The sequence below is a fragment of the Malaclemys terrapin genome, chromosome 6 (genome assembly GCF_027887155.1).
Source record: "Malaclemys terrapin pileata isolate rMalTer1 chromosome 6, rMalTer1.hap1, whole genome shotgun sequence".
NCBI lineage: Eukaryota > Metazoa > Chordata > Testudines > Emydidae > Malaclemys > Malaclemys terrapin.
The window spans coordinates 110,652,841-110,678,401 of NC_071510.1; the positions used below are offsets into that span (position 1 = coordinate 110,652,841).

Consider the following 25,561-nt stretch of genomic DNA (forward strand, 5'->3'; position numbering starts at 1 on the left):
AGTGTAATGAAATGGTAACTATCTGAAGCTGTTGTCGTCTTTCCTGCACAGTGCAACCAGCTCCTGCTTGAATTAACCCCTTGTACACAGCGTCCATTACAACAATCAGACCAACAGAACATTTATTGTTCCTGAATTAATATAGAACAGCTCCAAAGCTGTCACATCATTCATGCACAGTGGGGCAGCCAATCTATAGAAAATGGTGTAGCCCATAGTTAGGGATGAGACATGAGAAAAGACCTATGCCTCTATTCCTTGTAAGCAATGTACAAGGTCTCTTTTAAGGCTTGTCTACATTTAAAATGCTTCAGCGGCACAGCTGCTCCACTGTAGCATTCAGTGTAGACACTACCTACACCAATGGGAAGGGTTCTCCCATTGGCGAAGGTAATCCACCTCCACAAGAAGTGGTAGATAGATCACCAGAAGAATTCTTCTGTCAGCCTAGCGCTGTCTACATGAGGATTTAGTTTGGCTTAATAATGCGGCTCCAGGGTGTGGATTTTTCACAGCCCCGACTGATGTAATTAAACTGATCTAATTTTCTATCATAGACCAGGTCTATGTCTGAAACCTATATTTTCATTTCAGTTCTTAATGAGCATGCTTCCCCATTTCAGATTCTGTCATCAGATGTTCATGTCCTGCTCTCATCAAAGTCAATGGGAACCTTAATTATTGTTAGAAAAAGGAGTTTGGGAGGAAGCTAAAGCTGGACTGGGTCTCAAAAGTCAGATCAGATCCAGATTTCAGAGTTATTTAGATCCAACATTTTGGTTTGGTTCATTATAGCAATAGCAGCCAGTTGCAAAATCTGGATCTGGGGTTTGATTCTGGATTCCCTCAAAGCTGGGGTGATAGAGCTGTGGTTTTGATTTCTAGTTACAATAATACTTTAAAGAAATGATCAAATCTTGTCTTCATCCCCTTCTCCCCTTCAAAATTGGAAGGACAGAACAGGTTGTGCTGGTGGGGGATTGGCACTATATGTGAAAGAAAGCGTAGAATCAAATGAAGTAAAAATCTTAAATGAACCAAAGTGTACCATAGAATCTCTATGGATAGTAATTCCATGCTCTAACAATAAGAATATAGCAGTAGGGATATATTACTGACCACCTGACCAGGATGGTGATAGTGACTGTGAAATGCTCAGGGAGATTAGAGAGATTAAAGTAAAAAACTCAATAATAATGGGGGATTTCAACTATCCCCATATTGACTGGGTACATGTCACCTCAGGATGGGATGCAGAGATAAAGTTTCTTGACACCTTAAATGACTGCTTCTTGGAATAGCTAGTCCTGGAACCCACAAGAGGAGAGGCCATTCTTGATTTAGTCCTAAATGGAGCACAGGATTTGGTCCAAAAGGTGAATATAGCTTATCACTTGGTAATAGTGACCATAATATAATTAAATTTAACATCCCTGTGGTGGGGAAAACACCACAGCAGCCGAACACTATAGCATTTAATTTCAGAAAGGGGAACTACACAAAAATGAGGTTAGTTAAACAGCGCGAAAAGTGAAATCCCTGAAAGCTGCATGGAAACTTTTTAAAGACACCATAATAGAGGCTCATCCTAAATGTATACCCCCAAATTTAAAAAAACATAGTACATAGGCGTGAGTTTCTAATCTGTGGGGGGGTGCTCTTCCCGGCTCTGCTCTGGCCCCGCCCCCACTCCACCTCTTTCCCCTAAGGCCCCACCCCCGCCCTGCTTCTTCTCACCTCCGCGCCACCCCTTTCCCACCCAGTCCCACCCCTTCCCCCGAGCACACTATGCCCTCGCTCCCCCTGCCAGCGCCTCCTGTCCTGATGCTGCCAAACAGCTGATCCGTGGCAGGTTTTAGGCACTGGGAGGGAGGGGGAGGTGCTGATCGGTGGGGCCCGCTGGCGGGCAGGCGGCGCTGCAGGAAGGGATAGGTTCTGGTAGAGGGACTGCCAGTGGGTGCTCAGCACCCACAATTTTTTTGCTGGAGCACCCCTGGAGTCGGCACGTAGGACGTAGTAAAAGAACCAAAAAAGTGCCACTGTGGCTAAACAACAAAGTAAAAGAAGCAGTGAGAGGCAAAAAGGCATCCTTTAAAAAGTGGAAGTTAAATCCTAGTGAGGAAAATAGAAAGGATCATAAACTCTGGCAAATAAAGGGTAAAAATATAATTAGGAAGGCCAAAAAAGGCCATTGCAGAGAAACTAAATGAATTCTTTGCATCGGTCTTCACGGCTGAGGATGTGAGGGAGATTCCCAAACCTGAGCCATTCTTTTTAGGTGACAAATCTGAGGAACTGTCCCAGATTGAGGGGTCAGAGGAAGTTTTGGAACAAATTGATAAATTGAACAGTAATAAGTCATCAGGATCAAATGGTATTCACCCAAGAGTTCTGAAGGAACTCAAATGTGAAATTGCAGAACTACTAACTGTAGTCTGTAACCTATCATTTAAATCAGCTCCTGTACCAAATGACTGGAGGATAGCTAATGTGATACCAATTTTTAAAAAGGGCTTCAGAGGTGATCATAGCGATTACAGGCCAGTAAGCCTGACTTCGGTACCGGGTTGAAACTACAGTATAGTAAAGAACAAAATTGTCAGACACATAGATGAACATAATTTGTTGGGGAAGAGTCAACAAGGTTTTTCTAAAGGGAAATCATGCCTCACCAATCTACTAGAATCCTTTGAGGGGGTCAACAAGCATGTGGACAAGAGGGATCCAGTGGATATAGTGTACTTAGATTTTCAGAAAGCCTTTGACAAGGTCCCTCACCGAAGGCTCTTAAGCAAAGTAAGCTGTCATGGGATAAGAGGGAAGGTCCTCTCATGGATTGGTAACTAGTTAAAAGATAGGAAACAAAGGGTAGGAATAAATGGCCAGTTTTCAGAATGGAGAGAGGTAAATACTGGTGTCCCCCAGGGTTCTGTACTGGGCCCAGTCCTATTCAATACATTCATAAATGATCTGGGAAAAGGGGTAAACAGTGAGGTGGCAAAATGTGCAGATGATACAAAATTGCTCAAGATAGTTAAGTCCCAGGCAGACTGCAAAGAGCTATAAAAGGATCTCTCAAAACAGTGTGACTGGGCAACAAAATGGCAGATGAAATTCAGTGTTGATAAATGCAAAGCAATGCACATTGGAAAACATAATCCTAACTATACATATAAAATGATGTTGTCTAATGTGGCTGTTACCACTCACGAAAGAGATCTTGGAGTCATTGTGGATAGTTCTCTGAAAACATCCATTCAATGTGCAGTGGCAGTCAAAAAAGTGAACAGAATGTTGGGAATCATTAATAAAGGGATAGATAATAAGACAGAAAATATCATATTGTGTCTATATATAGCCATGGTACACCCACATCTTGAATATTGCGTGCAGATGTGGTCACCCCATCTCAAAAAAGATATATTGGAATTGAAAAGGTTCAGAAAAGGGCAACAAAAATGATTAGGGGTATGGTACAGCTGCCATATGAGGAGAGATTAATAAGACTGGGACTTTTCAGCTTGGAAAAGAGATGACTAAGGGGGGGATATGATAGAGGTCTATAAAATCATGACTGGTGTGGAGAAAGTAAATAAGGGAGTGTTATTTACACATTCTCATAACATAACTAGGGATCACCAAATGAAATTAATAGGCAGCAGGTTTAAAACAAACAAAAGGAAGTATTTTTTCAAACAATGCATAGTCAACCTGTGGAACTCCTTGCCAGAGGATGCTGTGAAGGCCAAGACTATAACAGGGTTAAAAAAAAGAGAGGTCTATCAATGGCTATTAGCCAGGATGGACAGGGATGTGTCCTTAGCCTCTGTTTGCCAGAAGCTGGGAGTGGGCGACAGGGGATGGATCACTTGATGATTACCTGTTTTGATTACCATTCCCTCTGGGGCACCTGGCATTGGTCACTGTCAGAAGACAGGATACTTGGCTAGATGGACCTTTGGTCTAACCCAGTATGGCCATTCTTATGTTCTTATGTAAAATCCTTTGTTTCACGAATATTTATGTTCTGAACTGTATTAATAGCCCCAGAAAAAATCTGACATGCACTGAAAAAAACCATAAGTACATAATATTTCAATATTCCTTTGTGTGACTGAGACTTAGACTAACCATCCCCCACTAGGAACAGCTGCTAATGAGTGCAAAATACTTAAACAATTATCTTTCAGTTGAGAGATTTCTGAAGAATTAAGAGCCAGCACAATATTTTTTTTTCCATCCTACAGTATTCAGCTAATGCAATTCAGATGTCTCCTAGGTTTTTGTTTATATAATTTGCACTAATGGGACACATCTGCAATGGATTCACACAGAAGTCTTGAAATTGTCTTTCATTGTAGCCATCAATACTGTATTGTCTTGGACTAACTGTTTACAGAGCACAATGTAACTGATCAATTTTTGTACTCACAATGAAGCTCATTTCAAACAACAGATGCAACCCTTCCCAGCTGAGGAGGGAAATGACTTCCTCTGGCAGATTGTGACTAAGGGCATATACTACAGCCACTACAGCACTGCAGCCATAATGTGTACACCTCCTAGATTGATGGAATGGTTTTCCTATCTATGTAGATAATCCGTCTCCCCAACCAGCGGTAGCTTGGTTGACAGAAGAATTCCTCCTTTGATTTAGCCACATCTATGCTGGGGCTTAGGTCAATCTAACTATGGTGCTCAGGACCCCTGAGTGGCATAGCGAGGTCAACCTAAATTTTAGATATAGACCAGGCTTAAGTGTCAGCTTTGTTCCTGCTGCCCCCCCCATCTCTTCCTTTTACTAGTAATGCTCTTGAGAAGCAGCCTGTCTAATCGCACACACACTGACACCATCATTTGGGGCATGAGGACTCGGAGTTCAATGCTGGGCCCTTTGTTATTTTTTAGTCTAACTGCTCCATCTGTCATCTTACCTTTAGTCTCAGGTCTGCTCTACACTAATGAGGTAAAGCGATCTAAGTTATGCTAGTTAAGTTATGTAAGTTATGTAAATTAAGTCAAAGTAACTTAGATCGATTTTACAGCAGTGTCTACACCACTCTCCCGCCTCTTGAGAAGGTGGAGTACTGAAGTGGATAGGAGAGTACTCTGCCTTTGATTTATCCTGTCTTCACTAGGCCCACTAAATCAATCCCCACTGCATCGATCGCAGCAGTGCTGATTTAGCCAGTAGTGAAGACAAACCCTTAGCTTCCACTTTTATGCTGATGATACCACTGTATATATTTTTCAACTCCCTTCTATTTGCCTAGTATTGACTTCCTCTTTTTCCTTTGGCCAGCCAAATCCTTTCTACAGAACTCAACAATAAATGCCTCATTTGCTGTTGCCCTGAACCTTTGATAGTCATTCACACCAGTACAAAGTGGATGTAAAATGCTACCATTGTGCACTGGCAGTGTTTTACACCTATCTTGCACTGATGTAAACGACTACACAGGGAGTACAATAGTGGATTGGACCCTAAATGAGAAAAATGAACTTAAAATAATTTTTTTAATGGATTGTAAATTTTGCTGCATAACATTTTAATAACGTCTGTTAATTGCTGAATTTTTATTCATTTGACTGGGCAGCCCTCTGCAGTAGTTCATCACGGTTATTACATTTCAGAATGTGAAGTGAACCTTCTGTCAATAATATGTAGGAGGGGAAAAAAACAAAGAGGGCAGTCTGCTTGAAATAACCTGCATATTTCCTCTCTAAAGTTCTGTCTTGCTGTAGAGGAATCAATTAATTTCAGACCTCCTGGCTCTGACACAGGTCACAGGATTGTTCCATGATCCAAGCATTGGCAATGCAATCCACATCGTGCTCGTCCGCCTTATTCTTCTTGAAGAGGAAGAGGTGAGATTTTGTTTCCCCCAAGATTGCAATGAAGAAAGTTGGGCATGCAGTGCACTGAAGAGAGATTTTGGTAGGGTATTTAGATTAACACTAAAGAGCGTGATGAATGCATCCACTGTGTGTGGGAAGAGGGTTGCTTGTTTAAAATGTTTTGTTCATTCCTCTGTTAATCTATTGACTCTGGCACAGCTGTTTCAAAGCTAACTGCTGCTGTAAATGGCACATTGTTTAGCTCATAACTACAGGTGTTTGTGCATAAACTCCCAAAAGGAAATTCAGTTAAAATGTTCAAATATTAGGATGATTGTGTGTGGAGGGAAACTCTTCGGCACCAAAAGAGGACTTTCAAAGACTGAGGAGGCTTGCTGTGGAGCCGAGATTCAAACGTACAGGATGCTCAAATGAACCATCCACAGTCTAATCACATAACATATTCATAAAGCACAGAGCAGCTGCCTGTGGAGCTCTCTGAAGAAGCAGATCTACTATTGTACGCCTGCAAGACAGGTTATTTTTCCCATAAGCTCCTTTTCAAAACTCAGAGAAACAGTGACTGATAAAATGTTCATTGTTGTGAACAACCACACGTAGGTGATTGCATGTTCCATGTCTCATAAATGCTGTAACCGCCCCCTAAATGAATGCTGATTATTATAGCTTAATGGTTATTTTCATAGCACCATAATTGTGCAAGGCCTTCTGTGGAGATAGCCTTAAAATAAGGTCTCTGTCCAAAGGGATTTATGATCAAAGGTCCTAATCCTAAACCAGGTGGACGCCTGGGCTGTTGAAGTTAATTGGTCTCCACATGAGAGCAAGTGCCTGCACAGGTGAAAATAATTTGTAAAATAGGAGCCTAATTTATCCAGCTATGGGTAAGGTTATCAAGGGTAAAATTTTCAAAAGCACCTAAGCCCATTTTCAAAACTGATTTTAAACACTTAGGAGTTTAAGTACTTATTGACTTTCAATGAGACTTGGGCCCCTAAGTGCCTAATGCACCTTTGAAAAAGGGACGTAGCTGCTTACGGCACTTCAGTGCTTTGGAAAACTTTACCCTAAATAATAATATACTAGGAGTGAGGCAGAGTAAGTGGCAAAACCACAGAAGAGGGAAATATGTTTTTGGTAGCGCTTATTTTGCACTGCAAAATGTTTTTTCTTCTTCAACTTGTGTTTGTTCTCTCTGATCATAAGATGACTGTTGTCCATCTTTTTCAGCTTTTAAAAAAATGGAGTGAAGGAAATGTACCCATGAAAGCATAAAATGTTACCTCATCATGAGATTGTTCATGTTGCATTAAAGGTGATAAACATGATGGAAGGTAGCTTTCTCCAAGTTACTTGCAAATTAATTTTAATCTTCTTTATGTTAGGAAGAATACTAGCTTCCAAGAGGAAAATAAAATATTGTTGTTTGAAAAATGCAGTTGTTAGTTTCATTTTATGAAGGCTTCTTCCCAAAAATGCTAATTTCCTCCTTTGATATACTTTTTCTCTAGTTACACTAGCTGCAAAAATGACAAAGTTTTAACTTAATACTTGGGATATTACACAAATAACTGTCATTGCTCCTAATGATGTTTCTAGCTTTGGGCAAAAGCATAAACAGTCAATGACTTTAGTGAGCCTGATAATTAATGTTGCTGCTGTGCTCTGGCAATATAATGCAGTCTTTATAATAATATTTTCTTCTTTTTTTCTTTAGCGAGGCTTGAAAATAGTTCATCATGCAGACAAGACATTAGCCAGCTTCTGCAAATGGCAGAAAAGCATCAATCCCAAAAATGATGTCAACCCAATACATCACGATGTAGCTGTACTTTTAACTAGGTATGGTCACAACCCTGGAGAGGAGCTGCCAAATATTATTTTTATTCATATTTCTTTCACTGAGAACATGTTTATAGGCTAATAGGCTCCTTTAGTCACCCCTCCCCCCCACCAACACAGACACTTCCCCATATACTGTTGTTCCTGATGAAAACATGTCATTTCTGAAGGACAGTTTTAATACAAAAATAACTTTCTTTGATGAGTATATCAGCTGCTAGTACAGGTTGAATTTTGAGCTGTTATATAAAAGCACACTGTTAAGGCTGGAAGGTGCCAAAACTGACCCACTGTACCTTGTAGAGGGTTGCTTACATCTGTTTGCAAAGCCTATATTATGTTTTATTTGTATCTGTTTTATTAACCATGAGTCACAGCCAGGAAACTTTTTTTGTTTTTTTTTTAAATATGGAGATATCCTATCTCCTAGAATGGACCTTGAAAGGTCATGGAGTCTAGCTCCCTACCAGGGCCAAGTACTGTTTTTGCCCCAGATCCCTAAATGGCCCCCTCAAGGATTGAACTCACAATCCTCAGTTTAGGAGGCCACTGCTCAAACCACTGAGCTATCCCTCCCCCCTAATCTAATCTAATATGTAATTAGCTCCAAATGTAAACATCCTCAAACTTCAATGGTTGGGAAGGCTGAGGTTAGTATTCAGTTTGGGCCCATCTCTTTGTTTATGGCTTCAATCAATTATTTTCTCACGGAAAAAATAATAGGGCCAAAAGCCCAGCCTGTAGATCAGCAGCCCCCTAATTACAAAACCCTACAATAACAAATAACTGCACTTCACAATAGCGGATTATCTTGTTGTTAAAGTCATACAGTTCACATTCAGACTTCTAGCTAAATGGTTGTAAACATGCAAAAATGTCTTGATAATATCTTTTCATTCATATTTCTGGGTCTCAGACACTATGTATAGAAAGAGGAGTAAGCAGACATTTCCAATGGGCCATTATCGCTGTGCAGATAATTCACAGAATAGTTATTGTGTCTGACAGATTTAGTCTCTTTCTCTGTATTGCTGAATATCCATCAGAAGATCATGATTGCCTCAAATATATTTGTCGTTCAAAAGTATTCAACAATTTGTTTTCACAGTTCATAAAGATGAAAACATATTTCTCAATTGGCTACCTGTGGGTATTCACTATTTGAGCTGTTTTACTTAGTTGCAATTGGTCAGAGAAGGCCTGTGGTATTGTTTGAGTTGGATAAGCACACAAATGCTTCTGGCATAAATTCTCACATGTGGTTTAAAAATTCAGTTGATACATATATTTGGGCATGTGGCTTTGAAATTTGCTTTCCATGAATATTTTTAGTAAATTTGATATATTATCATTATGATTTATTTGTATTACAGTAGCACCGATAGCCCAAGATCTGGGCCTCATCGTGCTAGACACTGCACAAATAGTGAAAAACAGTCCCTGCCCTAAGATCTCACAGTTTAAAGAAACGAGGGAGACAAAGGATAGGAGGGAAAAAAGGTATTCCCCCACTCACCCCTCACAGATGGGAAACAGAAGCACTGAGACAGTAAAGGACTTGCCCACGATCACACAGGAAGTCTGTGGCAGAGCAAGGAACTGACCCCAGGTTTCTTGAGTCCTGTTCTAGTGCCTTATAAACAAGACTGTCCATCCTCTCAAAGCACATAGGGCCTGATCCTGCAAACTCAGTGGGACTGCTTGCCTGTCTAAAGGTAAATGTGTGCAGGTGTGTTTGCAGGATTGGGGCCTTAGTTTCCCAGTTGTACGAAAGAAAGTATCCTTGTCTATTGAAAAACAACTTTTTTTTTTGCCAGCCTTTCTCCAATACATCCAAAACCAAACTCAGTGTTTTTGATGCTGCACATTGCTGTTTGTCACAAAGTTACGGTACGCTCTTGTCTGTGACTTTTATAACAATGATGCAAGTGATGGTAATTGCAGTGTCTTGACTACTACCATAATTATCAGCAATCTATGATGCCGTTTGCAGGTTTTTATATATATATACATATATTGTGTGTGTGTGTGTGTTACTAACACATTACTTGCTTCATTTACTTAATATATTTTATTTGATTTGGCCCCTAAGCACCACACAATAAAACCAAGGCAAAACTTTCAAAAGGAAAACTAAAGCTCCAGTCAGCTTGCACCGACCACCAACCAAAACGAAAGGATTTGGCTTAGGAGCAAAAACAATCGTCCTTCGCTTAATCAGTCCATCAAAAAAAAAAAAAAAAGGATACGTCTATACAGGCTCGTGGGACTCATGTTGCGGGGCTAAAAATAGCAGTATTGACATTCGGGCTGAAGCTGGAGCCTGGGCTGTGAACCCTGGTGAGGAGGAAGGGTCACAGACCCCGAGCTTCAGCCTGAGCCCAAATGGCTAGGCTGCCATTTTTAGCCCTGCAGCACAAGCCCGAGTTAGTTGACCTGAACTCTGAGACTTGCTGCCACTGGATTTTTTGTTTGATTGTTTTTTTTTTTTTTTTTTTTTTTCTGTGTAGACATACCCAAAGTAACAGTTCCTAACTGACACACAGAATAAGGAAGGAAATGAATCAATACATACAAAAAACTAGAACAAAAGAAGATGTCTCCAAAACGGTTAATGGTAGATCTGCCAAAATAAACTGGCTTTATATACTATCCTAACTCTCTCTCTCTCTCTCACACACACACACACACACACACACACACACACACACACACACACACACACACCCCGGACGGAACCTAGGGAATGAAAACTGCCCTGTCCCAGAGGACGCCACACATGGACACTGCACAGGTTGAGAGGTGATTACTTGCTGATTCTCTCCATTGTAGGCTGCATCCTCTGGGTTAGTACTGTTCCTCTTCATATTCAGAGTAAAAACAAATATCTTCTTTGAGTCACATCCCTATTGGTGCTCCACGTCCAGTGCGCATGTGCTCCGCGTGCCTTCGATCAGAGATTTTCATTAGCAGTGTCCATTCGGCCTGTGCGTGTGCGGCTGATACTCTCGTACTCTGCACCGAGGCTATATCAGGCTGCATGGGCCACCCTCCCTCAGTTCCTTCCCCACTTGCAAGCTTCAGAAGGAAACTCCAAAGCAGAAGGGAAGGAGAGTGGGTAGCACAGCACCCATAGCTCAAGGAACTACAGTTACTGCACTGGGGAAGTAACCTTTCTGTTCTCTCTCTGATCTCTTGTACTAGTCCAGATAGATGAAGATAGAATAACTAAGTCTTTTGGCTAAGGAGTTTACTGGTTTACCGAGCTCAGTTGTTTATCTCTAGCCAGGGAGCATCAGTGATCCCCTGCTGGCTGAGAACAGGGCCTGAACAAAGAAAAAAATGGAGCAGATCTTAGACGCCTACAAGGTGTTCAGCCACCTGCTGTGGCTTGCTGCTGCCTCTGTAACACCACATCAATTGCCGACCACCTATGGGCCCTGTGCTGTGCTCCAGGTGAAATTGTCTTATGCAGATTATTTAGTTTTTGTGAACACTTTTTTCCAAAAGCTATAACAGGAATCCAGGCAATAAGAGACCTGGGGAAAATTCTAAGCAGAAAGCCTACAGTGGAGTGATTTAGGGATCACACTTTTCACCTTATTCTAATAAAAATCCCTGTTCAGTGTTAGAAGATGACTCTTCTTGTGATGCTTTACCAGGGATGAACCACTCAAACTTCAAATAATCCACCATGAAAATCCACAGAGCCATGCACAGCATACCATCACAGGGGGGATAGCTCAGTGGTTTGAGCATTGGCCTGCTAAACCCACGGTTGTAAGTTCAATCCTTAAGGGGGGCCACTTAGGGGTCTGGGGCAAAACCAGTACTTGGTCCTGCTAGTGAAGGCAGGGGGCTGGACTCAATGACCTTTCAGCTCTATGAGATAGGTATATCTCCATATATTATATTATTTAAAGATTTCTTCATTGCATGGACCTAGAGTAAACAGATAAGTGGATCCTGGATGCTACAAGAGACAGTATTCCATAGAGCATTCCCAGCACCTTTATTATTCAGTTATCATGCTCTCTTGCATTTCCAAAAGGTAGGGATTTTTAACCACGTATTGCAAAAAATAAGGTATTGTCCTTGTCTAAGAGGAGACTGGGATAATACTCCCTTCATAATGGTCCCATGCTCACTTCCAATTAGGATGTGCCTAAACTGGAGCTGGAAGGTATAATTTCCAGTTGGAGTAGATATACTCATGCTGGCTTAATCAGGCTGTGTGTGCTAAAAACAGAAGTTTAGCCATGTTGGTGTGAGCGGTGGGAGGGGCTAGCTGCCCAAGTACATACCTACAATCTCAGATGGAATTGTACTCAGAGTGGCTACCCTCTCCTATCATTTGCACCTTCCAGCTCCAGTGTAGACATACCCATAAAGGGAGGGAGATAATATCATCAAAGGACTTAGTTATGCAGTCTTCATCTGTTAGTCGGGAGGAACTCTATACAAACTGATTGGTGCAGAAGATCTCAAGGATGTGGAAAATGAGCAGGGAAGGAAGATTTATCTTCACTGTTCTGAATCTCAGATGTGCACATTCTGTCTTTTCCTCGGCATCAAATGGAGAACTCTGCTCCACAATAGCTGAATTTTTGGAGCCAAGAGCAAGGATTTGCACACTGCTTGCCTGGAAAAAATGGTATAATTTCCGATCAATCAAGTCTTTACTTTCAAGTCCCTTTATAATTTAGCTTCCTGCTGCCAAGCTGATCTAGCAACTTAAAATGACGTCAACCCTCACTTTCACTCTGCCAGCATTTCCTGCCTTGGCTACCGCCAGTCAGCCTCTCAAACACCAACGTGCTGTGGCTGATGCTGCCTGCCTTGGAAAAACTCTCTGATAAAATCTGAACAACCACTACTTTATTCTCCTTCAGATCCCTCCGTAAGAATCGCCTCTGCAATGAGCTCTACAAATCTCAGCCTGATGAGCATAGCTACACATATGACAAACTGCAGCTTTTTTTCTTCCCCTTCTTTCCTTTTCCTACTCTCTTCCTCCCCTAGTGGTATCCCCAATTAAAAGGCAACCAAACAACCGCAATCCAGGTAACTAATTAAGCAATGCCGATTTTTTACCATATTCATTTGCAAGTCTGTTGTATCCCCATCCCTTGCCTTTTGTCTGTGTCCTGAGATTGTGAGGCCTTCAGTGCAGGGATGTCTCTTTTCTTTATTGGTACAGTGCCTGCCGCAAGTGGGCCCCAATCCTGACTGGGATATTTGGGCATGACCACAATATAAATATTTACTAATAAATAATAAATCCTACATAGTGGTATAAATGTTAGACATACTGTCTTTTGCTTAAAATTCAAATGGACCACAAATATATGATGACATGGAGGTTTACTGTCCATTGTGAGTAGCATTATATGCAGTTTTAAACTCTTACCTACAAGTCTTCACTGTGTTTACAGAAAGGACATCTGTGCTGGCATGAATCGTCCTTGTGAAACCTTAGGTTTGTCTCATCTGTCTGGTATGTGCCAACCTCACCGGAGCTGTAATATTAATGAAGATTCTGGGCTGCCTTTGGCATTCACTATTGCACATGAGCTTGGACACAGGTATCGTTGGATGTAAAATGCGGAGTCTAGCTAGGTCTAATTCAGTGTTTGATATGTTTATCTTAAAATTGTATTTCCCTCATAGATTCCAAGGCCAAAAGGGACCATTGTGATCATTTGGTATAGCACAGGCCATAGCGCTTTGATTCTTTTTGGTTATAACAATGGAATATTGAAACAAAATTGGCAAATCAAAATTATCATGTGGAAAATTTCAGTTTTGCAGAAACTGCATTTTCTGTCAAAAAATCATTCAAGATGGAAACCTCCTGACCAGCTCTAGCTCTCTTCCTGACAGTCATAGTCATTTCTGGTACCCAGTGCATGTTATTTTAGGCAGAAATTTTCAGCTTTGCCTAAGTGATTTTGACCTTCATTTTTGCATACACCCCCAAAGATGGGGTGAGGAGGAGCAGCTTCTATAAATCAAAAAATCAGTAAGAAAAAAACAAAGTTGTGGAAGAGGGAAAGAGCCACCCAAGCTTTTGAAATACTGGGATGACGTAACAGTGATGTTTTCAAAAAATAAACGTGTCTAAAGTAATTGGGGTTTTTTGATTCCTTGGACAGCCGCCCTGTGTGGTGCTAAACTGAGCTACAGTGACAATTTTTTCATGTTGGTCTTTCAGTGGGGTGTTTGGTTATTATTGTTAAAAGTTATTGAGTAGTAAATCTTTTACAAGGATTGACAAAAGCTTTGCAGAGGTTAGACAAGACTGAATTATGAACAGCTGGGGGAGGACCTGCTGTGGGGAAGGTCTGTTACAATGCACAGTATTATTAACTGGGGAGAGAGATGGGGAGGAGATTAGAGGCTAATTCACCAATCCATTCATGAATATATGACAATGTGGGAAGCAATGCTTCTGTCTAAATCAATAAAAAGTGACATCCTTAAAATTATTTTAGAAAGAAAGGAAGGAAGAAAGAAAGAAAGAAAGAAAGAAAGAAAGAAAGAAAGAAAGAAAGAAAGAAAGAGTATTGTAACAAGAGAAATTATTAAGAGAAGATTAATGGGTCAAATTCTGATCTGAGTCAGATATAACTATACTGAAGTGAATGGAGTTATTTTGATTTACAGCACACTAATCAAGAGCAAAATTTGGCCTGCAATTTTTGAGAGATTTCTTTTCAGTATTGTCCCAGACTTCCAGCACTTGCCGTCCTGTCTTTGAAAGTCCCTCACTGCAAACCCCAAACTTGTAGCCACACTGCTCAGTACTGTGGTATCAACCAATTTCATAGTCTAAACTGGGTTTTGACCTGAAAAACAAGGTGCTGCTGAAAGTGGTATGAGCATTCTTCAGGTGGCACCCTTCCCTCTGAATCATTACCAAATTAACTTCACTGCAGGGTACTAAAGGGCACTGCCGTGTGGATGAGGCATGAGTACCTATGATTATTAAAATTGCCCTGGAATCTTTTTCAAGAGTCGGGGTGTAAACAGTGCTTAGTTTTTGCCAGGGCTGAGCCCCGACATCTCTAGGCTTGGCAGTTCATAACCCTGGCACCTCTGGGCTTGCCGCCTCAGTTATAAAAGTAAAAATATTGCTTGACTCCCAGCACCTACTTGCTTGATTCTTGACACCTCTTTCATTAAAAAATTAAGCACTGGGTGTAAACGCTGGGGCCTGGCAAAAGCCAGATTGGATAATTATGTTTTGACTCCCTAAAATTCTCCCCGAGTTTCAACTAGGGAAGTTTACTCTTTACTTTCTGCCCGGGGGCACTGCTGTGCATTGTGTGCCTGATCTAATGCCCACCGAAGTCAACAAGAGTTTTGACTTCTGTTGTACTTTTAGCTCATGGATGAAGTGATACCTATATGTTTTCCTGATCACTTTGGGATCTTTGGAAGAAAGTTGCTATGTAACTATCAGCTATAATGACTATTTCTTGTGCTTGGTAACACTACTTTTAGTTTTGGTATCCAGCATGATGGAAAAGAGAATGACTGTGAACCTGTTGGAAGACATCCATACATTATGTCCCGGCAGCTACAGTATGATCCTTCTCCACTCACCTGGTCCCCGTGCAGCAAGGAATACATCACACGTTTCCTAGAGTGAGTGATTACAATACTATGTCCACCTGGAATAATGGAATGCTATGTGAGGTGACACAGAGTTGAGGAGAAATTCTTAATTATTTTTTCCTTTGAGGATCCTGGAGGTATGTTGTTGGTTCCCATGTCATGGCACACCCAAATCTGACCAAGTACGATACAGTGGATAGTGGAAGAATTGTTACTTATGCAATGTTCAAATTGGACTTAGATTTGAACAATCTGAGTTGAAAACTTGGTGTAACCTACAGCTATCACATGGTTACTGGGAGAAAAGATGACCTTGCGGGAGGGATAGCTCAGTGGTTTGAGCATTGGCCTGCTAAACCCAGGGTTGTGAGTTCAATCCTTAAGGGGGGCACTTAGGGATCTGGGGCAAAATCAGTACTTGGTCCTGCTAGTGAAGGCAGGGGGCTGGACTTGATGACCTTTCAAGGTCCCTTCCAGTTCTAGGAGATAGGATATCTCCATTAATTTAAGGTGTATGAGGGCCTGACACAGATTTCCTATGACACCTTGGACAAAATCACTTGTGCTCACATTTTTCAAAAGTGACCTCTTATTAGAGGAGCCTCAAATTTTGGGTGCCCAACTTCAGACGCCTCTAATCTGACTTTCAACACTGTTGAGAGTGGTGGCAGCTTTCACTGAAGTCATTCCAATGACTGAATCTATTTCCAATTTAACAAACTACATTCTGCCTCCATTCAATTCCTCTGCAAGGTGAAATGGGGAGAGCTACTGCCGAGCCCTGCTTTATAATTCAGCAGAAGGAAAGAGCTGCTGAGGTCACAGGAATCATGATACGCCACAGAGGAGAACCACACAAGTCTTGTTGCTTTTGCAGACTTCAGGGCCCCTTCTATATGCCATGGGGTGGTAAAGATACCAGATATTAATTCCCAGGCTGCTCCTGAATGGCAGGTACTCCCAGGTTTTCTGAAGTACTTTGCTCTTATCTGAGGTTCCTAAAACTTTATTGGAAATAAGAAGTTATTTGCTAAATTCCCCATGCCCGACTTAGAATCTGGAAGTGTTGTTTCCTAAAGACCACATGGGAAAGTGCCATTAATGATTAGAAATGTAAAGATGAACTATGAAAAAAAATTAAAATTAAAAGCACATTTGTGTGGTTTTTAAATTTCCAATTTTCACCTTTAGCCGAGGATGGGGATTCTGTCTAGATGATATCCCCAAAAAGAAAGATTTAAAGTCACCACTTATTGCCCCAGGAGTTATCTATGATGTACATCACCAATGCCAGTTGCAGTACGGCCCCACTGCTACTTTCTGTGAAGAGGTGGATGTAAGTGCTATTTGTTTTAATCTATTTTACTAACAAGAATTTAAGCTTTTAGTTCTTATTGTGACCTGACTAAATTCCAGTTTGGGGAAATTATATTCTGCCTACCTAAAATTCTTCTCCAGTTTCAAATGAATATGGCCAGGGCCGGCTCTAACTTTTTTGCTGCCCCCAATTTTACACACCCTTGACTCTTCAATCTGTGCCAATATGCCAGTAAACTATCCTTTCATATAGGCTTGCATCAAATGAAATTAACAAGGACATCCAAAGACCACTTTTTACCAGCCATAAGGGCGAGTGATGGGGAGAGGTTGTGAAGAAGAGTGAGCGGGGGGCTGGGGCTGGGGGAAAGAGGCAGAGGGTGAGCAGAACCTCGGGGGAAGGAGTGAGGGCGAGGCTCAGGGACGAGGGGTGACATAAGGGCAGGGCCTCAGGGGAAAAGGTGTAGTGCGGGGGGGCGGGGCCATGGTTCATGCATCTGTGCCTTCCCCCCACTTTTAGGAAGCTTTTGCTGCTCCTGACTTAACTCTCGCTTTCTAACTTGCACTCAATGTGTAACTTACCTCACTGTTTACAGCTCTAGTGAATTCCCATTAGAGATGTGTCTGCTTACACTCAGCTGTATTTATCTGAATTTGGCCAAGGGTTTTCTATGTGAAATGATCACTTTGAGCAAGGTTTATACTCAGCAGCCTGTGAAGTAGGTAAATAGTATCCCTATTATGCTGAGGAAGAAATTGAAACAAATTAATGGGCAGATTTTTCCAAGAAGTAGAGCACCCACAGCTCCCTTTAATGCAATGAGAGCTGCAGGTGATCTGCACCTTTGAAACTGCGGTTATGAATGCCTTGTCACTGAATCTTTATCTCCAAAACTCCCATTTTAATGAGATTGGAATTTGGTGTTTAGCCTCTGAGCAGGGCCGGCTCTAACTTTTTTGCTGCCCCAAGCAGCAAAAAAAAGCGCCGCCCCGCCGAGCCCCCCTGCCGAACGCCGCGCGCTGCGCCGCCAGAACTCCTCCCCCCAGCGCCCCGTGCCGCCCCCTCGCCAAGCGCCGCCGGAAACCCCCCCCCAGTGCTGCCCCCCCCGCTGCGCGCAGCGCCGCTGAAGCACCCCCCGCCGAGCGCCGCGCCGCCGGAGCGTCCCCACCCCGTGGAATGCCATGCCTCGCCGCGCTGCCCCCCCCCTCCACCCCAAGATTGGCCGCCCCTTACCAGGTGCTGCCCCAAGCATGTGCTTGGTTGCCTGGTGCCTGGAGCTGGCCCTGCCTCTGAGGTTAGAGGTCATTTAGATTGGAAGCTCTGCAAGGCAGAGACCCTGATTTCATACATGTGTGTAAAGTGCCTCGCACACTGCTGATAATAAATAAATGACTTGTCATGCACTGTATCAGTTTCAGAGCCATGAGTTTCTGACTGTCACTCCCATATTTGCCCATTGAACAATGCTACTTCTTTGGTGTGTGTAGTATCCTTTTTTTAACCTAGCATTATTAATGATGGGGGGAAATTCATATGCATAGAGATTTATGTGGATAACTTATATTAAAGCTAATGAGTTTCCTGCCTAAATCCTTCACTTTTTCAATGGAAGATAATATTTGGTTATAACATTTATGGATTTTTGCGTAGTGTGAAAATGTAACTACCAGCAGCAGGATGTGCTCATCTTAAATCCCTAGTCTAGTAATCGAACAGGCTATTCTAGTGGATGACAGCTAAAAGTACATTTATCAACTGTGTATTTCTTCTTGAGTACATGAAATATAGTGGCGGAGTACCCGTCACATAGTTGAAAAAGAACAAAACATACTCCATATATAATAGATAAAGAACAAAACTTTCCATACACAGTGGTAGAAAACCACTCAGCCAGAACAGATTTTAACTCTGCGACTACATTCAGAAAATGTAGTTTCCCCAACTGCCCCCTAAATAGGGATTCCCAAACTTTTTTTCCCTGAGGCCCACCTGTGCATCTGCAATTGGCAGTATAGCCCACTATTAACACATATGTAGGAAAATTATTAATTTTAATGATTACATACACATAATCTATAACACAGTAAATAAACAGGCTTGGTTTCCTTTTCATTTTAATGTAACCATGTGTAATGATAGAAATTCCTAGCAATATGCACTCAAAGATATGCTTCAAGATTTTTGAAACCAAACAGTTTTAGTAAAGCTGCACTTCAAAAAAAATGTTCAGAGTAAAATGTGGCATTCAGACATAGAAAACGCAATGTATAAATGTATAAAACTGAACAATAAGCAAAGCAACAATGTTAACAAAATTGTTAAACACATTGTGTTATTATTTGTTGACTTTAAAACACGATAGATGTACAGCTTTTAACACTATATTGTATTTTCAATTTTTTTAATGTAAAATCTGCATTTCTGAGCTGTGTAAGTAAAGACCCAACCCTAATCTGTATTAATTAGAAAAGAATTGAATATTGTAAATAAAAATATAAAATAACAGTTATTTTATACTACACTGACGCAACGGGTACTCAGATGATCCAATAAAGGAGAATCCAAACTTCAAGTATGTTTTATCATATTTTCTTACCACTTTCTTTATTTTTTTGATTGGCTCATTTCGTGTTTCTGTAGCTGGTCTGGGACTTTCATTATCTTCTTCACCAGTGTACCCTTCTCGTTTCTGAAAAATAAATCGATCCATGTCAGATTGAAATACTGCTTGCCGTTTTTTACAGTTATAAATGGTGGACTGTGCGTATTTTGCTAGGTTACCTTGCAGTGAAATGCACCACTTTACTCGTAAGAATTAAACTTGACATATTGTAGCTTGTTTCTTAAAAAATAAAGCTTTTTCTATACGCTATCCAACATAAACAGCTCAAAACACTACATTTATATAGCTTTGACTTCGATTACATGAGTCACATGGAGTTAAAGATTTACTAAGAGCTTCTCTGGCAAATGCAGTTGCGCTGGCAGACCACCCAGGACTGTTGCGGCCCATCTTTGGGCCACGGCCCACAGTTGGGAACCCCTGCTCTAAACAATGCTAGTATTGAATAATAAATAGGGAACTTCAATGCAGCCACTGACATGTTTGCTTCACCTAAAATCAATTAAATGAGCAATAATAATATAGCCTCAGGGTACCATGCTTTGAGTGAAGATTTTAGAATACTTTGAGCAGTTCTCTGTCATCATCTTTCTTTCCCAGTGTTCTAAATATGTGATCATAATAGGAGCCCACAAACAATACACATAAGTAACAAGCAACTCACTTGAAACAAACACTTTGTGAATGATTTAAACAGAGATAGGCCAAACTCAAGATCCAAACTTTGGAATCCAAATTCATATTTGAATGTGGCTGGTAGGCCCTTTGGGTCAGATTTTCAAAAGTACTTGTCACGTTGTTGTCACAATGATAACGGATAAGTGCTGAGTCCTTTGGAAAATCTAGCCATTATTTAAGTGCCAAAATAGGAACTGAGCTTTCTTGAAAATTGGTCCCCAATAGTTGATGCTAAACTGTTTTGATAATCTGACCCCATGTCTATGAAAGGCTGAACCAAAACGCTAGATCTGGATTTACTTGAAATTTGTATGCTTGGAGGGTTTAAACTCCTGAACTACATCCAGATTTTGCCCCTTAAAGCCCATTTTTAATTTTAAATAGTAACATATATGTGTGTGTGTGTAAAGTTATTTATACATTGTAACTAATATATATATATACACACACACTAAATTGCTCAATGTACAATAGGAAGAAAAAAACCTACAATATAACAAAACAAAAAAGGGATGAAAATTGAGGTACATGGGATTAAATCTAAATTACAGGCATTAGGCAACAATGAAAAATGTATAGTGCAGAGAAACCTAATTCCAAAAACAGAATTACCAGCCAATCCTGAGGTCCTAATTTATTTTGTAAACAGTCTTTTTATAGGTGAATGCCCCCTGAAATGTATAGGTGCTTGTCTGATTAAGACTGAGTGAAGACTTGGGGATTTGGCCTGTAGGTACTGCAGCAATAATATTCTGTCAATAAGGTGAGACACTTGTAAGGAGAAGTCAAACATACTTCCAACAGCATGATTAATGAAGAGAAAACACAGTCAGGTGGCCATGGTACGTTTTCCCCTCTTGAGGCTGCTTCTGCATGGGCAATATGCCCCAAGCTTTGTAAAGAAATTTTTCCAATGAACAGTGGGTGCTTGGGAGGTATGTCAGTTCAGACAATAGGGAGAACTTTTAAACTCTCAAGAGAACTTGAATTCAGTCAGCTGAACACAATATATTCACAGTTTTGTATTTGTGCACAGATCTATGACAACACACTAATGACGAGTAAATTTAAAGTTGTTCTGTGGCTAAAATTGTAAACAGTGACTAGAGATTTGGAGTTTCTGATTTTGAGATAACTTTAAAGGGGCCTAGCTTTCAAAAAGGTCTAAGCCTCCTGACCTCTGAAAGTCAAGCCCCTAAAAGGTATCTCAAATTGAGATATCCAAAAATTGTTAATGACTTGTGAAAACGTGGCCTGGGAGTTCAACTCTTCTGAAGGCAGCTGCAGTTTGTTATCTTTTTTACAGAATATTTGCCAGACACTCTGGTGCTCAGTGAAAGGTTCCTGCCGCTCAAAACTGGATGCTGCCGCAGATGGAACTAGATGTGGAGAAAAGAAGGTGATTATGGGCTTCTCTTGTATGAAAATGAAGATCAGAAAATATAAATTGTTACTAGGGCTGTCGATTAATCGCAGTTAACTCACGTGATTAACTCAAAAAATTAACGGCGATTAACAAAATTAATTGCGATTAATCGCACTGTTAAACAATAGAACCCAGGGCCGGCTTTGGGCACCAGCAAAACAAGCTGGTGCTTGGGGCGGCATATTTTTAGGGGCGGCATTCTGGCATGAGCCATGCCGCCCCTAAAAATGTGCCCCGGCCGCCCTAACTCACCTCCGCTGCTGCTGCTCGCGCGCCGCTGCTCGCCCTCCCTCCCAGGCTCTCAAACCCAGGAGGGAGGGGGAGATCCTGAGCGGCCACGGTGCACGAAACAGCTGACTTGTGCACTGCGGCTGCTTGGGATCTCCCCCTCCCTCCCGGGTTTGAGAGCCTGGGAGGGATGGGGAGCAGCGGCGCGCGAATCAGCTGTTTCGCACGCTGCGGCCGCTCGGGATCTCCCCCTCCCTCCCTCCTAGGCTTGAGAGCCTGGGGGGAGGAGACAGGGCTGGGGATTTGGGGAAGGGGCAGAGTTGAGGCGGGGCCAGGGGTGGGGTAAGAAAAAAACGGGGGGGGGGAGGGGGCGGCCAAAATTGTTTTTGCTTGGGGCAGCAAAAATGCTAGAGCCAGCCCTGATAGAACCCCAATTGAAATTTATTAAATATTTTGGGATGTTTTTCTACATTTTCAAATATATTGATTTCTATTACAACACAGAATACAAAGTGTACAGTGCTCACTTTATATTATTATTTTTTTATTACACATATTTGCACTGTAAAAATGATAAAAGAAATAGTATTTTTCAGTTCACCTCATACAAGTACTGTAGTGCCATCTCTTTATCATGAAAGTGTAACTTACAAATGTAGGGGGGTTTTTTTTGTTACATAACTGCACTCAAAAACAAAACAAAGTAAAACTTTAGAGCTTACAAGTCCACTCAGTCCTACTTCTTGTTCAGCCAATTGCTAAGACAAACAAGTTTGTTTACATTTCGGGAGATATTTCTGACTGCTTCTTATTTATAATGTCACCTGAAAGGGAGAACAGGCGTTCATGCATGGCACTTTTGTAGCCGGCATTGCCAGGTATCTACATGCCAGATATGCTAAACATTCATATGCTCCTTCATGCTTTGACCACCATGCCAGAGGACATGCTTCCATGCTGATGATGCTCATTAAAAAAATAATATGTTAATTAAATTTGTGACTGAACTCCTTGGGGGAGAATTGTATGTCTCCTGTTTTACCCGCATTCTGCCATATATTTCATGTTATAGCAGTCATGGATGGTGACCCAGCATATGTTCGTTTTAAGAACACTTTCACAGCAGATTTGACAAAATGCAAAGAAGGTATCAATGTGAGATTTCTAAGTATAGCTACAGCACTTGACCCAAAGTTTAAGAATCTGAAGTGCCTTCCAAAAACTGAGAGGGACGAGGTGTAGAGAATGCTTTCAGATGTCTTAAAAGAGCAACAATCCGATGCCGAAACTACAGAACCCAAACCACCAAAAAAGAAAATCAACCTTCTTCTGCTGGTGACATCTGACTCAGATGATGAAAATGAACACGTGTCGGTCCACTCTGCTTTGGATCATTATTGAGCAGAACCCATCATCAGCATGGATGCATGTCCTCTGGAATGGTGGTTGAAGCATGAAGGGACACATGAATCTTTTGCGCATCTGGCATGTAAATTTCTGGCGATGCCGGCTACAACAGTGCCATGTGAATGCCTGTTCTCACTTTCAGGTGACATTGTAAACAAGACGTGAGTAGCATTATCTCCTGCAAATTGTAACCAAACTAGTTTATCTGAGCGATTTGGCTGAAGTAGGACTGAGTGGACTTGTAGATTCTAAAGTTTTACATTGTTTTATTTTTGATCGCTTCCCCCCCAATAATTCTACATTTGTAAGTTGCACTTTCATTATAAAGAGATTGCACTACAGTACTTGTATTAGGTGAATTGAAATATACTATTTCTTTTGTTTTTTACAGTGCAAATATTTGTAATAAAATAAATATAAAGGGAGCACTGTACACTTTGTATTCTGTGTTGTCATTGAAATCAATATATTTGAAAATGTTGAAAACATCCAAAAATATTTAAATTAATCGCTTGACAGCCCTAATTGTGACATAACAGGTTTTGTCATTTGTTCCAGATTAAACTAAGTGGCACCTGAGAGATGTCTCATATCTTTGTTTTGCTGAGTTTTTCAGCCTCCAGCTTTTCATATTTTCTATTGCTTAACGGAGTTCACTCATAGTAACATTTTTCTCTGTTATTGATCTTAAACCCTGACCTTTTCTCGCTTGCTTTTATTATCATTACTTTACTGTTTTTCTTCCAGCTGAGAGGACTAATAGCTTTCTTTTCAATCCATGCCTATTGCTAACCAGCAGGAGCTCAACTTCCTAGTTCACAGGGTCTGTAAGGTATGACCTCAGTACTTCTTAAAGCCATCCACAGCCTCTGCTCGCTAAGGGAGTCAGGCCCCTGAGTCTTGTTCTGACTTTGTCACATTGCTGGAGCCCGAAGCACCACCCTCAGACTCCATACTGGTGAAATTTCCCTAGTGTAATTATTGCACTAGCTGTTTTGTAAAGGAAGATTTGAAATGCATAGCTATTAAATGGTTTGGGGGTTCAATCCTAAAACATGACAAGCACTTCAGTGGGAGTCATGAGTGCTCCGATCCTCTCAGGATTATGTCCTTAATCGGGATTTCATGAGATAAATCCATTTCCTCTCCATTACTAAAGTCTCATTACCTGAACAAGTCAGTGCGCTGTGGTTCTGTGGCAAAGTGGGTCATTCCCTCTGCAGCCCCTTCAAACTGCCCATAAGAGGTTGTCTACACAGTTATTCCCAAATAGTTATTCTTTGCAACCTACCTTATTCTGGAATAACTTTCATGTGTAGACAAGCCCTGAAAGTTTACAGTCCCCCTGCTCATAACACATTCCATGAAAGATATTCAGTTTTGAGCCAGCTGGTGTTATTGTTCAGGCAGGTCAACGGTTTTGATGCAGCAGGACCCCACCAAGGCACCACAATCTAGCTCACAGTATGGGTCCAACAGGAAACCTTTGTTCAGAGGTTCAACGTTCAGACTCATAGAATGAAACTGCAATTTAAACTAAGAGGAGTGGAATGAAATGAAAGAAAGGGAAAGTTTTCCTGACCAGTGAGATGATGTTCAGTTATTTAGCTGAGGATTAGTTTCTCAGAGGAAGTGGTGAACAGTGTGGTGGGATGTTTACATTTCAAAGCACCACTGAATACCCTGTAGGGCAAAATCCTCCACTGGTAGGGAAAAATAACCAAATGTTGACTCAGCTCCTTGGTGCTGCATGGTGATTGCCAGTGGCAAAATTCACTCTAGGATGCCTCTAAGTCAGTGTAGCATAACAGCATGAATCAGTGCAGGGCTAATGATTGTTGGACTAGTAGTGGATTGGAGCAGGTGACCACAGGAGAGATGGTTTTCTTCAAAAGTAGGGATTTGGAAACGACCTAGGGAAAAGAAGGAAAGGTTGGGGGAATAGTGGGTTCATGCAGATACTTTCAATGGGAAGGCTGAGGATCTAGTCTAAATGGATGGGAAGCACTACTGAGGAGAGGGGAGGAGAATATTGTTTATTGTGATGGGGGTGGTCTTTCTATGGTGGACACCAGGGGAAATCTTTCAGATCTGTAAAGAACCTAGAATTCATTGGATTATTTAAATCAAAGTATAGTAAACACGTGGAACAAGTTGTCAACTAAGTTTAGTGGTGTGTAGAATAGAAACTAAGGCTATCAGAATAAATACTGAATCTGAACTAGCTAGACATCTTCATAGAGAGAGAAGGAGATTGAAAGATACAGTGACAGTACTTTCTATTGTTTAATTACTTATATAAAACAACTACAGGGGCTGTATATTGGCTATAATTTAATTGAGCAGAAATTATGTTTGCTTCATTTCAAGTCAATTCTGTTGCACAGAATATCACCTCAGTCACCACCACCTCAGGCAATACCTCCCACCTGTGGAATTCGGAGGAGCTCCAAAGTTGGGATTAAGCCCCGCTCTTCAGTTCAGGCCACCAGATTTTCTGCCTCCAGCAGTGAAAGAAGGCAGCAGCTCAATTTCTTCTGACCATTTTGTTATAGAACGT

The 25,561-nt window shown here is 41.2% G+C and overlaps 1 protein-coding gene across 2 annotated transcripts in view; it reads left to right on the top strand.

The window, feature by feature from the left end:
• The window catches only part of ADAMTS12 (ADAM metallopeptidase with thrombospondin type 1 motif 12), a 284,930-nt gene that overhangs the window by 141,644 nt on the left and 117,725 nt on the right, over positions 1-25,561 (top strand). Inside the window, exons 5-10 of one of the 2 annotated variants that reach the window (XM_054033253.1) lie at positions 5,785-5,868; positions 7,577-7,701; positions 13,137-13,286; positions 15,208-15,351; positions 16,513-16,657; positions 21,247-21,339. In XM_054033253.1, the coding sequence (XP_053889228.1) occupies positions 5,785-5,868; positions 7,577-7,701; positions 13,137-13,286; positions 15,208-15,351; positions 16,513-16,657; positions 21,247-21,339 (741 nt within the window). The remainder of the gene's footprint in view (positions 1-5,784; positions 5,869-7,576; positions 7,702-13,136; positions 13,287-15,207; positions 15,352-16,512; positions 16,658-21,246; positions 21,340-25,561) is intronic. The other variant, XM_054033254.1, reaches the window with a different exon arrangement.